The sequence below is a fragment of the Lepisosteus oculatus genome, chromosome 2 (assembly GCF_040954835.1).
Source record: "Lepisosteus oculatus isolate fLepOcu1 chromosome 2, fLepOcu1.hap2, whole genome shotgun sequence".
NCBI lineage: Eukaryota > Metazoa > Chordata > Actinopteri > Semionotiformes > Lepisosteidae > Lepisosteus > Lepisosteus oculatus.
This window is the reverse complement of record NC_090697.1, coordinates 11772131-11784325: the sequence shown is the minus strand read 5'-3', so window position 1 is coordinate 11784325 and position 12195 is coordinate 11772131. Positions and strand designations below refer to the sequence as shown.

At 50.1% G+C, this 12195-nt stretch overlaps 1 protein-coding gene across 1 annotated transcript; it reads left to right on the top strand.

Moving 5' to 3' along the window:
• The first annotated feature begins 6095 nt into the window (after nucleotides 1-6095).
• klf11a (Kruppel-like factor 11a) lies at nucleotides 6096-11767 on the top strand. Its single transcript, XM_069197216.1, has 4 exons — nucleotides 6096-6336; nucleotides 7617-7886; nucleotides 8630-9455; nucleotides 11095-11767. The coding sequence occupies exons 1-4, from the start codon at nucleotides 6286-6288 to the stop codon at nucleotides 11376-11378; spliced, it is 1431 nt and encodes a 476-aa protein (XP_069053317.1). The 5' UTR covers nucleotides 6096-6285; the 3' UTR covers nucleotides 11379-11767.
• Nucleotides 11768-12195: the final 428 nt, after the last annotated feature.

Sequence of the window (12195 nt, the reverse complement as noted above, 5' to 3'; positions counted from 1 at the left end):
AAAACAGACAGGGGACTGTGCAGCGGCCTTCTTCAGGATGAACAGTAGAACACGCAGCAGAGGGCACAAGTGGGAACTACTGTACATGGAGGTGCCTTTAAAACCGAGAACAGGAGATGCTTCCTTACCCAAAGAGTTGTGGGAGCGTGGAACAAGCTACCCAGCCATTTGATTGATGCCAACTCCCTAGCTTACTCCACAAAATGGGTGGGTCAATGAGACAGTAACTACCAAAGGGTAGTTTCAATATAATTTTTTTTTTTACCAATGACCTCTGACAACTGATCCATCTTTTCAGGCAGTGTTCAGTTCTGGCAATTGATTTTTTTTTTTGTGGGTGACCTAAGGACAAACTTCTCTTCGGCTTGGCAGAGCTCTGCTCCCCGGTTCCGCTGAAACAGGATTCTGGCAATGCAGTGCCGTGTCATTAGCTGATTTGTTTAAATGGCAAGACGGCGTGTTTTCTCTCTGAAAGAGGGGCCGTGAGAGGCTCACCTTGACCTTGTTCAGGAGCCCGTGCTGATGCGTGTTGGAGCCAGTGATGCCAGTGGAGCCCCTGGTTCCCGGCCTGTGACATGCTAGGCCCTCTCGACATCTGCTCTCGGGCAGTAAAAACGAGCTCTCTGTCTGCTGTGCCTCCTGTTGACACAGTGGAATTCCTGCGTGTGCAAGTCATCACAGACGCACAGGCACAGCTCCAGCAGGGGTACGCGTCTGCTTATCTCTTCCGTGTTTGAAGACAAACTGAGACACAGCAGTGCAGAAATACAGAAATAGGCTACTGCTTTTCCAACCCCAGCAGCCTGAGCCAAACAGCGGTTTCCTCAATGAGGCCGTGCCACATTCTGTTCCGGTCTCCCAACATTGTTTCAGTAATGTTGTTTTTCCAAGTTTATTGAAATGAGTTCGATTTGATATGACAGAGAGGACGTAACTGCGGTGCAAATCAGACTAGCCTTCTCACAGGTGTCTTTGGGGTAGATTGAGTTTCTGCTCTGTAGGCGTCACGAGATGTTTTGGGAAAAACAATCCAGCCCCAATTCTCACTTTGGATTCCCAGGGCACCTCTTATTATAGAGAGCTAAAGCCATCCTCTCGGTAAACGGGAGGTTTTGGTGTTGCAACAGGATTTTCCGACACCCGTCTCAATATGGCTTTTTAAAATAGCTCAGTTTGGTTTTGGAGGCTGCCTTTTTTTTCCGCTACATGTGCGAGGAGAGACACTCCCCTGGAAACCGCGGCGATCGCGGATCAAATTATCCCGCGGACTGCCATTACTCTTGGCCAGACTGAGTTCTCCTCGCCCGCCACTGAGGCAGCTCCGGCAGCAGAGAGGATATTAGGAGTAACCTTTCCCCTAGTTTCTTTGCTCGCTTCATTCAACTCTCCCAGACGTGTTCGACAAACGCCCTGCCTTCCTCTGCTCAAGCTGGGTGCCGGCCTGCAGGAGCATTGCTCAACAGAATACTACTTCAGGTCATGGCCATGTAGGGCTCTTTGAGCTCGTGTTTTCCTCTGTAAACTGGGTCTGCACACATGGCACGCTCCCACAGCAAGCAAATTCCCAAACTGAAAACTTGAGGAGAGGACAGAGCACCTAGTAACATGCAATGCCTGGTACAGCAGACGTTGCCAAAGATTAGGACCGGCACTCGGGCAGCCTGAGAAACCAATCTGAAGGGAACAGTTTAGTAGCTAAATAGTGTCTGCAGGCTGCAATGTTGTTAATGTATTCATTTGTTTTTCAACGGAGCAGGGGGAGCAGACGGTTTGAGTGGGAAACTGTGTCAGAGGAACAGCATTTCGGCTGTTGAACCTTGTTCAGGTGTGAGATTTCATGTGTTTTAACGTATAATTCTCTTCTGAAAGTATAAATAGCTTTTGAGTTGATGTTATCCAGTGTAAAGCCCAACTTAGAAATTTAAGCAGGATTTCGGAGGGAATACATCAGTCTGGTTCCTATAATATAACTACAACAGTTTTACACATTTCTTCATATTCTGGACTGCACAGCAAAAATACAAATCTCAATTCTGTTTGACCAATTCATGTGCGTTACTGTCCGGTGTCAGAGAAGAGATTCAGTTTCTAACTGACGGTCGCTGACAGAGGGCACAAGTGGAAACTACATGAAAGTGCTTTTAAAGCTGGGAACAAAAGGTACTTCTTTACCCAAAGGGTAGCAGGAGTATGGAACAAGCTATCCAGCCATGTTGCTGAAGTTAATACCCTGGTTCAATTAAACTGCTAATTACCAGGTGGGCCAGATGGGCCAGATAAACTCCCCTCTTTGTACCCTTTTTTATTACCTTATGACACTTTGTGTCATGGGAAATCTGTACTTTGCCACCACGTTAAATCCTCATTCCAGACAACTGCAAGAAAGCTGTTGGTTAAGGTTATAAAATTGCGTCGAACAACGGAAGCCACATTTTAAAAGCAATCCCAAGACAAATCGGACGCCATTCTGTCTGCCGTGCGTAAGAGAGATGATGAGCTGAACTGCGGCTGTCTTTCCACATTTTCACAGCACCCTGCAGCAGTCTGGGCGGTTGCTGTGTTTATCAGAGGCCTCCCCCATCCTAATCTGGGGTCTAAGTGTTTTGGGAGGAAGGAAGATCTGGAGGTGGGGAGCTCTGCTACAGTAGCATGCAAGTGTCAGAGGAGCAGGCATTTCAATCCCATACATCACTGAATGCCATGTCAACAAAGTTGATTGGATTTTGCTCCGGTACAGTCCAGATAAGGAGCTGTGATAGCTCAGATGGCAAGGGCGTCTAGCGCCTGACCAGAAGGTCCCGGGTTCAATCCTAGGTAGGGATGCAGCTTGCTCTAATTCCTTCCAGATGGCTCCCAGGTCCACTCAGCCTGCTTTCCACATGAGTCGAGATGGTTAATCCTTCTGGGGGTAACAGGCCGGCCAGAGCGTGATGCTGATCATATCACCTCCAGTGTTGGAAGGTCAAGAAGAAGTGTGGCCCTTGTCCCCCCCATTCCCCCATGGGCCTTTATGGCCTGAAAAGGGGACCTAACCTCCCTACGGTCCAGATAAAAACAAAACACAAAATTCACTTACACATACAAAGTACATATTATTCAATCAATAGATCTAAATCTAGGCTATTGATAATATTGAGGTGCTCAATGGCCTCTAGAGAGAGATTCTATTTCAGAATCCAGCAGGACTGCACTTGAGGCTTTGAAACCTCCTGCCTGAATGGAGACGTATAAGAAGGAAGTGGGGTTGTGGAAGGGGTCTGTGGACGCCTTCTTAGCTTCCAAACTATTAGTGCCCTTGTGGACCCCACCTCTGCTTCCAGGCAGGGCTTATTTCCACCAGTGCACTAATAAAACATGCATGAGAGACACATGGGGTGTCCTTACACACAGTACGCATTTGAACAAATGACAGAATGGCCCCCTAAACACATTTTTTAATTATGCAGGAGGAAGCGCGGGTCTACAAATATGAAAAAACAGGTACTTGTTTCACCAGCCTGAGTTGAGGATTTGTCCCTGAAACCTGGCTTCTGCCTTTCATTATACAAGTAATGTTCTACCTGGAAAGCTCATATTCGTACACAAAAGTGAGTACTTATCCGTCACTTTCAGTTTGAATTTCTACTGCACATGTATCCAGAAATGCTACTGTCAGTGTGGGTAGAACAGTTTACGATTTCTTAGGGGTGAATGTGATTTTTTTACGATCCATCCTTGAAACTAGGATTAAGGAATGATAAAATCTGTAATATACATTTAAGGAAGACCCTTTTCTTCATTTTACTTTTTTCATTTTTCCATTTTAAATGCTGACAAGGGCTTTTATTTACCTGCTTACAGCGGATCAATTGTTAAGGGGGCTCCTAGAAATCAGACTTATTCACTTCCTACAGCCAGGCATGTTGTGCAGCACAGAGAACATACCGTAGGTTTTACTCCTAGTTTTACATCGGTGTCATTCAGCAGGAATAGTTATCTGAACTCTGGAACTCTGGGCACCACAGTGTTGAGGGGGTAAAGAAGACTTTAGACTACGGCAGGATATTGCACCCTTGATATTGCTGTATTGTCCTTCTAAGATTAATAAACCACAGCACAGAGAAAGCCCAGTGTCAGTCCTCTGCCCGCAACCCAGGTTTCCTTCAAGGATCATGCTTTATAGCTTTGGGGAGTCCATTGCAAAATGAGTTTGTAAGGAAAAGTCATAAATACATCTACATTACAGTAGCCTGTGGATAAGAGTTTCACTTCTTACATTTTGAACATCCAGAAACATTTGACACGTGACAAGGAATCTTTGTCTTCCTAAACCATATTGTTATTTTGCCAAGTTGTTTCTGTAATGGGCAATGAGATAATAATAATAATAATAATAATAATTATAATAATTATAATAATAGTAGTAGTAGTAGTAGTAGTAGTTGTTGTTGTTGTTGTTGTTGTTATTATTTATGAAACACCTTTCCAAACCCAAGGATGCTGTACATCAGGAATGAAGAAAAAGACAAGAAAAGTACAATAAAAGTAAATGGAAAAAAAACAAGGATAGTTTGTTACAAATTGAATGCAGGCAATCAGACGCAGGCCTTGGTCAAAAGGTAAGTGTGAAGATTCGATCTGAAGACAGTCACAGAAGTGGTGACTCCTGAAGTCTGGGGGCAGTGAGCAGAGGACTGGCCTCAGCAGAGCGCAGCCTACAGGGGGGAGCAGAAACATGGAGAGTTCAGAGATGTATGAAGGAGCCAGATTGTTTAGAGACTTGATATCAGCAACAAGACCTTATCATGAATACGTGACTTTATAGGCCACCCGCGTAGAGACTTCAGTGTAGAAATAACATGTTGACAGGGCCTGGTGGGAGTAAGTCTTCTTGCTGCAGAGTCTTGGACATATTGCAACTTGTTGAGAAGAGAGTTAGGAAGCCCACAGAGTAAAGAGTTAGAGGAACATCAAGCCTTGATGTTAGAAATGCATGGCTCCCAGCCTCGGACACTTATACAAATCCCCTAATGCGGGCAGTATTTCTGAGGTGACAGAAAGATGTCTTAATCAACTTTCTCACATTTGGCTCGAAAGACAGGAGAGGCTCCAGTGTGACTCCCAGATTCCTGACTATGGCTGACGCCTGAAATGAGAAGCCATCCGCCATGACCGTCATGCCCCATTACCACCATCACACAAACAGGTGCTCCTGCTTGGCAGGAAAATGGCCAATTCTGCAGGTAAACACTGTGAAACAACATTGTATAGCAGTACAAGTAGGGAGCTCCGTCAACATGCGTAGGCTGCAAAGGAACAGGTAACGGATTTATTCCCTGGTGAAAAGAGAAGAAAGGAAACACAACGTTTCAGCTGCGGAGCCTTCTTCATATTTTATAGCGGCATGGCACTTAGGGCAAGGCGGGGGTGTGTGTGCTGAGATAAACGTGCAACCAGGTGATCAGGGAGCTTTCTGTCAGAAAACAAAACGGGCTGAGGATACGATTATACTGTGGCGATCCGTGATCGAGTGAGAAGGAACAGCAGTGAACAAATATTCAATAAAGACGGCAAAGTGTATCATTGTACCTAAAAGTCATAAATAAATCGTTGCTAAATTGCAGCTCCGCGATATGGGGGGGTACGGTTAACGTTAGCAGACGGTATGCTCTGTTACTGTAACAGAATGTACCACCGCCCAGATTTTCTTTTTTTTAAACGATCTGCACCAGATCTGCCGGCCCTGGCTGGCGACTTCTTCCTGCAAGCGAGCGACCGACCGTGTGTGCGTGTGTGCGCGGCGGGTGTAGCCGCATCTCCCCCGCTCTGGCAGCCCGGACGCCTTTTCAGAAGTATCTCACGACTCCGCTTGTTCGGCGCCGCGACCTTTCCCCTAGTTTTCATGCTCGCAGTTCAGCGGGTTTATCCTGACACGGCTGACTCCCCCGGCACGCCTCCTGCCGGCCACGCACCCCGGCCTCCGCCAATCGCGCCGCAGTCACGCACTGATCACGCGCCGCCTGCCCCCCGATTGGGCGCCCGCTGATACACCTTTGTCTCTCATTGGTAGCATGTTGCCACCCGCCAGTAGGCTCTCTATTTTGTTTTTCTTTATTTCCCTCCCCCATTTTTTTTTTTTGGTTGCGCTGCACAGCTGAGGTTGAGCCCCGTCGGGTGAAAGCGAGTTTAATTCTATGCTCAGTCTTGACTGAGCGGTCGTGTTTGATTTTTTTTTGCCTTCTTTGTTCTCTTTGTTTCCAAATACCCCTGTAGAGGGGAGGAGGAGGAGGTGGGTGCATAGGAAAGATGCAGAGTTTTACATCGTACCAGAATTTCGCAACAGATTCATCTAGTGGGGTAGGTACAGAGCGCTTGATGTCATTCATTCTATACGCGTTTATAAACTGCGTCCGTCTGCCCATCTTTCAGTGTATCTTTCGGCCGTGCGCGTTTTCGGTAGCTCTGAGTAATGAAATACTGTCAGCCTAGTGCATTCTTGAAGGGCTCGCGGGTTTGCATTACTAACCGGCATATCAGCCGTTTCGAGGGGAGGAAAAGATGCTCCCGTCTGCAAAATGATATCCGATGCAACAATTTTAAAAGACTGTCCGCGATCTCAAAGTGTCGCGTATCTGGAGGGTCGTTCCCGAAACGAAAGATGCCGATTCTCACAAGTGCCAATGAAATATTGATAGGTACGAGCATACGCAAAACTTTAAAAAAGTCTGTGTAACAACCGCAGCTGTGGCTGCTGGTACGAGGTGCAATGTTGTCAAAGTTATTCTATTAAAAAAAAACGTTTTAAAAAGGTGTCAGCCGTCTCGGCGAACATGTGCCACTTCTTCACAAGACCGTAACGCTCGAGTACGCAGTACGCTTTTTTGTTTTTGCAGTGGTGCGCGTCCCTAGCGCAAGGGAAGACGCCTGCTTGTTTTGGTTTGGCTAGTTCTGCGTGCGCCTTGAGTTTTCGGGGAGTGGCTTGGGCCGAGTCTCCAGGCAGGTGAGGCAGGCAGGCACTTACTTCCGGGAAAGTGATGAGGTCCCCCGCGCCGCGCGGGCAGAGCGCCCGTGCCTCTGGCAGGGGTGGCTGCGGGGTGACGTCACCGGGCGCTCCTTATTTGGCGATGGGCGGCTCCCCGCGCCGCGGAGTATCCGCTATGTCAGGAGGGAGGCGGGGTTGGAGTAGAGGCAGCGCTTTCCACTTCATAATTATTTATTTTTTTTATGACGGCCATCGGAAGCTGATCGCTCAGATGCTGCCGGTTATGTTACAGAGTTGTTGTGGCTTTTAACTGACAGTTATGCACTTACACGGCCCGCGATTGGCAGACCGTAATCCAGCCGGCAAAACAGAATTATAAAACGTTATAGGTGTTTGTCTGCTGATCTCGTCTTCGTGCCCCCAGAGAACTCATTTTCATTTTTTTTAAATTAAAAATGCATGTCTTTCTTTTTTGGGAGGGGTCTTTCCTTGGCTTGTATCACAGAGGGGATAGAAGTCAAGTGGGCTGTTGCGGAACAGACCCCTTGAAACGATACCTCGGGTGGGAATAAAAACTTAAAAAAAAAAAACTCACGGTGAGAAAACGAAACAAAACCCTGACCCGCCCGAACCCTGTCTCGCCTCCCCTGCCCAGGCCGGCATCATGGACATCTGCGAGTCCATCATGGAGAGGAAGCGGCACGACAGCGAGCAGTCCTCGGCCAGCGGTGCGCTGGAGCACACCGACCTGGAGGCGGTGGAGGCGCTGGTGTGCATGAGCGCCTGGGGTCAGAGGGCGCACAGGACGGAGCCCTGCCGGGCCCGGCCGCTCACCCCGGCCTCCGACTCCTGCGACTCCCTGCTGCACACGGACGCGCCGCTGGACGGCCCCGGGCCCAGAGACTTCGTGTCTTTTTCCTCGCTGGTAAGGAAAGGTGGTCTCTCTCTCTCTCCTCCTCCTCTTTTTTTCCCTGGATGCTGGGTTCCAGTAAAACACTGGCTAGATGTTAATAATAATAACAACATCACTTTAACCCTTTACCCTTTACAATTTACAATTTACAACCCTTTACAATTTCTTGCATTAGGAATTTGTCTTTTCACATACCCCAGCTTGCTCTCCTTGAGACACAGACAGGGAGAGAAGCTGGGGGTCAGAGCGCAGGGTCAGCCATTGTACAGCACCCCTGGAGCAGTTGGGGTTAAGGGCCTTGCTCAGGGGCCCAACAGAGTAGGATTCCTCTGCCACCTGTGGGATTTGAACCGGCAACCTTTCCAGCCACAGGCGCAGATCCTTAGCCACAGGAGCACCGCTCCGCCCATGTGTGTGTTGTAGCTAGGCCAGGTACTTCTGGTTTTTATTTTCAGACTGGGGGGTCTGCAGGCGGGCGAGCTTGTAGGTCGGTGGGAGTTTGTCCCGTGAGCGCTCCGCTCTGAGGCTGGGCTCAGATCCGGCGAACTGGGTTGGACTCGGCGGTGTATCCCAGGCTGAACTCTGCTGGGCAGCAGTTTAAAGTCAGAGTTTGCTCCCTGCCTGGCTGTTTACCTTGAGGAAGGATGGCTGATGTTATCGGGACCGTGAGGAAGCAACGCCATGGCGACGGCGTGGTGTGAGCTGCGCCGGCGGCCGACTAATCTCTGTCTCCCGCTGTTTGGACTTGTTTGCAGTGCATGACCCCGCCGCACAGCCCCAGCTTCTCCGACACCCCCGCGGCCTCCCCGCCAGCGCCGGGACCGGGGCCGAGAGCCGCGGCGGCGGCCGGCCGGAGGCTCTGCGCGGGCGGAGCCGCCGAACCCCGGACGCCGGCGTCCCCGGAGCGGTCCGCGCCGCGGCCCTGCCGGGCCCTGACCACCAGCGTGATCCGGCACACCGCGGACAGCACCCCCTGCCGCCACGTCTCCTCGGCGCCGCCGGCCCCGTGCTGCGGCGCCTCCGGGGGGGACCGGCGCGCGGCGCCCTCCTCCTCCGCCGCGCCGCCGGCCCCTCCGGCCCCGCGGGATAGCGGCGCCGTCGCGGACAGCCAGGGCACGGCCGCGCCCGCGTGCCCAGTACCCGTGCCCAGCTCGCCCGTGCTGTGCCACATGTTCCCGGTGAACGGGCAGGCGGCGGGCGTGATATCCGCCTTCATCCAGGCGCCCGTTCCGGCCCACGCCGGCGGGGTGAAGCCGATCCTGCCCCAGGCCGCCCCCGCCGCTTTCTCGCAGCAGTTCCTGATGGGGGCCCCCGTGCCCCAGGGCACCGTCATGCTCGTCCTGCCCCCCTCCCCGGTGCCACAGCCCCCGCAGGGCCCGCAGGCGGTCGTGACCCTGGGCAACACCAGACTGCTGCCCCTGGCCCCCGCGCCCCTGTACGTGCCCTCCGGCCAGGGCGCCGGCGCCAGCGCCTCCCAGTCGGACTTCTCCCGCCGGCGGAACTACGTCTGCAGCTTCCCCGGGTGCCGCAAGACCTACTTCAAGAGCTCGCACCTCAAGGCGCACCTCCGGACCCACACAGGTGAATACCAGCCCCGCCGGGAAGGATTCTGGAATGCCGAGTGCGGATTTGGCTGAGGGCCCAGCTCCCGGCCACGGGACGAGGAGGCTGGGGACCCCCCCCCCCCCCAAGCCAAGCGCGCGGGGTGACCCACGGGGCAGCTGCAGAGGGGGAGGAGGGCTGCAAGAAGACGTGTGTGAGGGAGAGGGGATCACGTACGGGATTTCCAGTGGTTTAGGAGAGGAAATGACATCGGGGGGTGATTGCGGATTTCCGACGGCCAACTCGGTTGTTTCCGACGGCCAAGTTCGCTTTTTTTCAGATCGGTGACAAAGATCGCGTATCAGCGGGAACTGCTCGCGGCCGACCAGCATGTCCTTGTATCACGGCCCCTCTTTATTCCGGGTTTTTGGGGTTTTATTTCAGGATAGCGTATAACACAGTGTGTTTGTGGGAGATTTGATTCTGCGGCCGTCAAAGTGTAGCACCGAACGGTGCTCAAGGGGGAGAGGCTTGAGAATAAACCGATTTACTTAACGGTTGACAGAACCGAGGTTGTACGCAAGTTGAAGGCCGAGTTGTCGGGAGTTGTTAGAGAGGGAAAATGGCCTTTTTGTGTGTGGTTTTGGTTTTATGGAGTGAAGAAGAATAGGCGCAAACAGTGTCAGGCGCGATGTACGTTTTCCCATAAGGCTTGAATTCTCATAAGACACCCGGAGACTTTTTATCTCGCGAAGATGTAAGAAGATGGCAATAAGCGCTGTGCTGTAAAACCACGGCAAAATGTCATTAAGCAACAACAGATTATAACGGGATATAGTGTGAAATAATTTAATAAGTATGAAACAACCTGTTCAGTTGATTGAAACAGATTTGTTTTTCTATATTTGGGGATATAAGGCTGAAAGGGACCAATTAAATCACATGAATAATTGGACTATTTTAAAAGTTTTTGCATTTTTCTGATATATATGTTAATTGTAAATATCAAACAATTTTCTATGGAAATGGCAAATGTTGTCTTAAGGATACTGCTCATTATCAATCCCGTTTCACACAAAGTCTCTAGTTTTAAAATTAGGGGGGGAAACATGAAATTCATAAAGAAGTGGGTGAAATGTTCATCTAGATGATTCTGTGCTTCAGATGTACAGTTTTCAGAAGAACTCCAGCGTGCTATAAGAGTACTTATACACTTTGAGGATGCTCTTTTGTGGTGCTGGGACTCTAGGTTCAGGTTCTGTGTGGAGTTTGTGTTCTCTGTTTTATTGAGTTTTCACCCACAGTCTAAAGACACACTGGTAGGTAGGTTGACTTCTGGGAGAACTGGCCCTGGTGTGAGTGGGTGTTTGCGTCTGTGTGCCCTGCGATGGACTGGTGTCCTGTCCAGGGTGTGTCCTGCCTTCCGCCCATTGCCTGCTGGGATAGGCTCCGGCTCCCCCACGGCCCTGAATTGGATTAAAACCGTAAGAAAATGGTAAAGTCACAAAGATTATTTTCACGAAGCTCTTAAAACATTTCGTCCTGAACCCACAGGGGTTCACCTGTCCAACCTCACAACAGACGGGCAAAGAACGTGAACTGATCCGCGAGCCCGTTACCTGGTTTTTCACCCAGGCTCGGTTGTTTCATTTCTCTCTCTCGTTTTCCTGTGTTCCAGGTGAAAAGCCCTTCAGCTGTACCTGGGAGGGCTGCGACAAGAAGTTCGCGCGCTCGGACGAGCTCTCGCGCCACCGCCGGACGCACACGGGCGAGAAGAAGTTCGCCTGCGTGGTCTGCGAGCGGCGCTTCATGCGCAGCGACCACCTGACCAAGCACGCCCGCCGCCACCTGACCGCGAAGAAGATCCCCAGCTGGCAGGCGGAAGTCCAGAGCCTGAACGGCACGCCGCCCGCCCCCAGCCCCATCCTGCCGCTCGGCATGCTGGTACCCGCCTCGCACTAGCCCCCTCCCACCCCCCCACCCCCCCTCGGGGACAAACGGACCGTGGCGGAAACCAGCCAGCTGCTACGCAGCTGATGGAAGTCTGACCTTGCACTGGACTCTCTTACCCATTCGGATTCCCCCCCCCTCAAAGACGTTTTGTTTACTTTCATATCCGTAGCATTTTACAGACGTCTGCACTCTTTGCCAAAGCCGTTGTGTCAAGTTCTTTGTCTGTTTTGTATATATGAATGTATTGTATATTCTGAGCTGCATTTATTGAACATTAAAAGACAAAATAAATTGTTATATGTGAAAAGATCTGTAAGTGAACAGTATTCTATTACACTGTGACAATTATGTACTATCATACTTTGCATATTATTTAATAAACGTTTTTCATAAATGAACAGTTTCCTGCATGCGACAGATTTATTTAAATAGAATGGCTGGAATGCTATTAAATATAAAGCAAAATTAATATTCATTACGTCCACACTGCTGCTCCTCCTTAGGATTCTTAGTATCAACTATTTTTGATTCTTCCCAAGTTCATTATGCTCTCGTTGGTTCACCTGTTGACATGATCCTAATTTAAAACGGTATCCAATTTGTCCCAAGTCTTTGAGAAGCTCCAGTACATAAAAGGTTTGCTGGGCTGTAGCTGCTACACAGCTATGAGTGAGGATCACTAGAGTCACAACAACAGTCCTTGAGAGTCAAGCAGTCCGGGAGGTTTTGTTGGTAATTTTTTTTAGATGGTGGCCTACTTTGAAAAGTGTTAGTAGTTTTGTCATGTTAAGTCATTGGCACAATTTTGTAGTTTAGAGCATGGGTC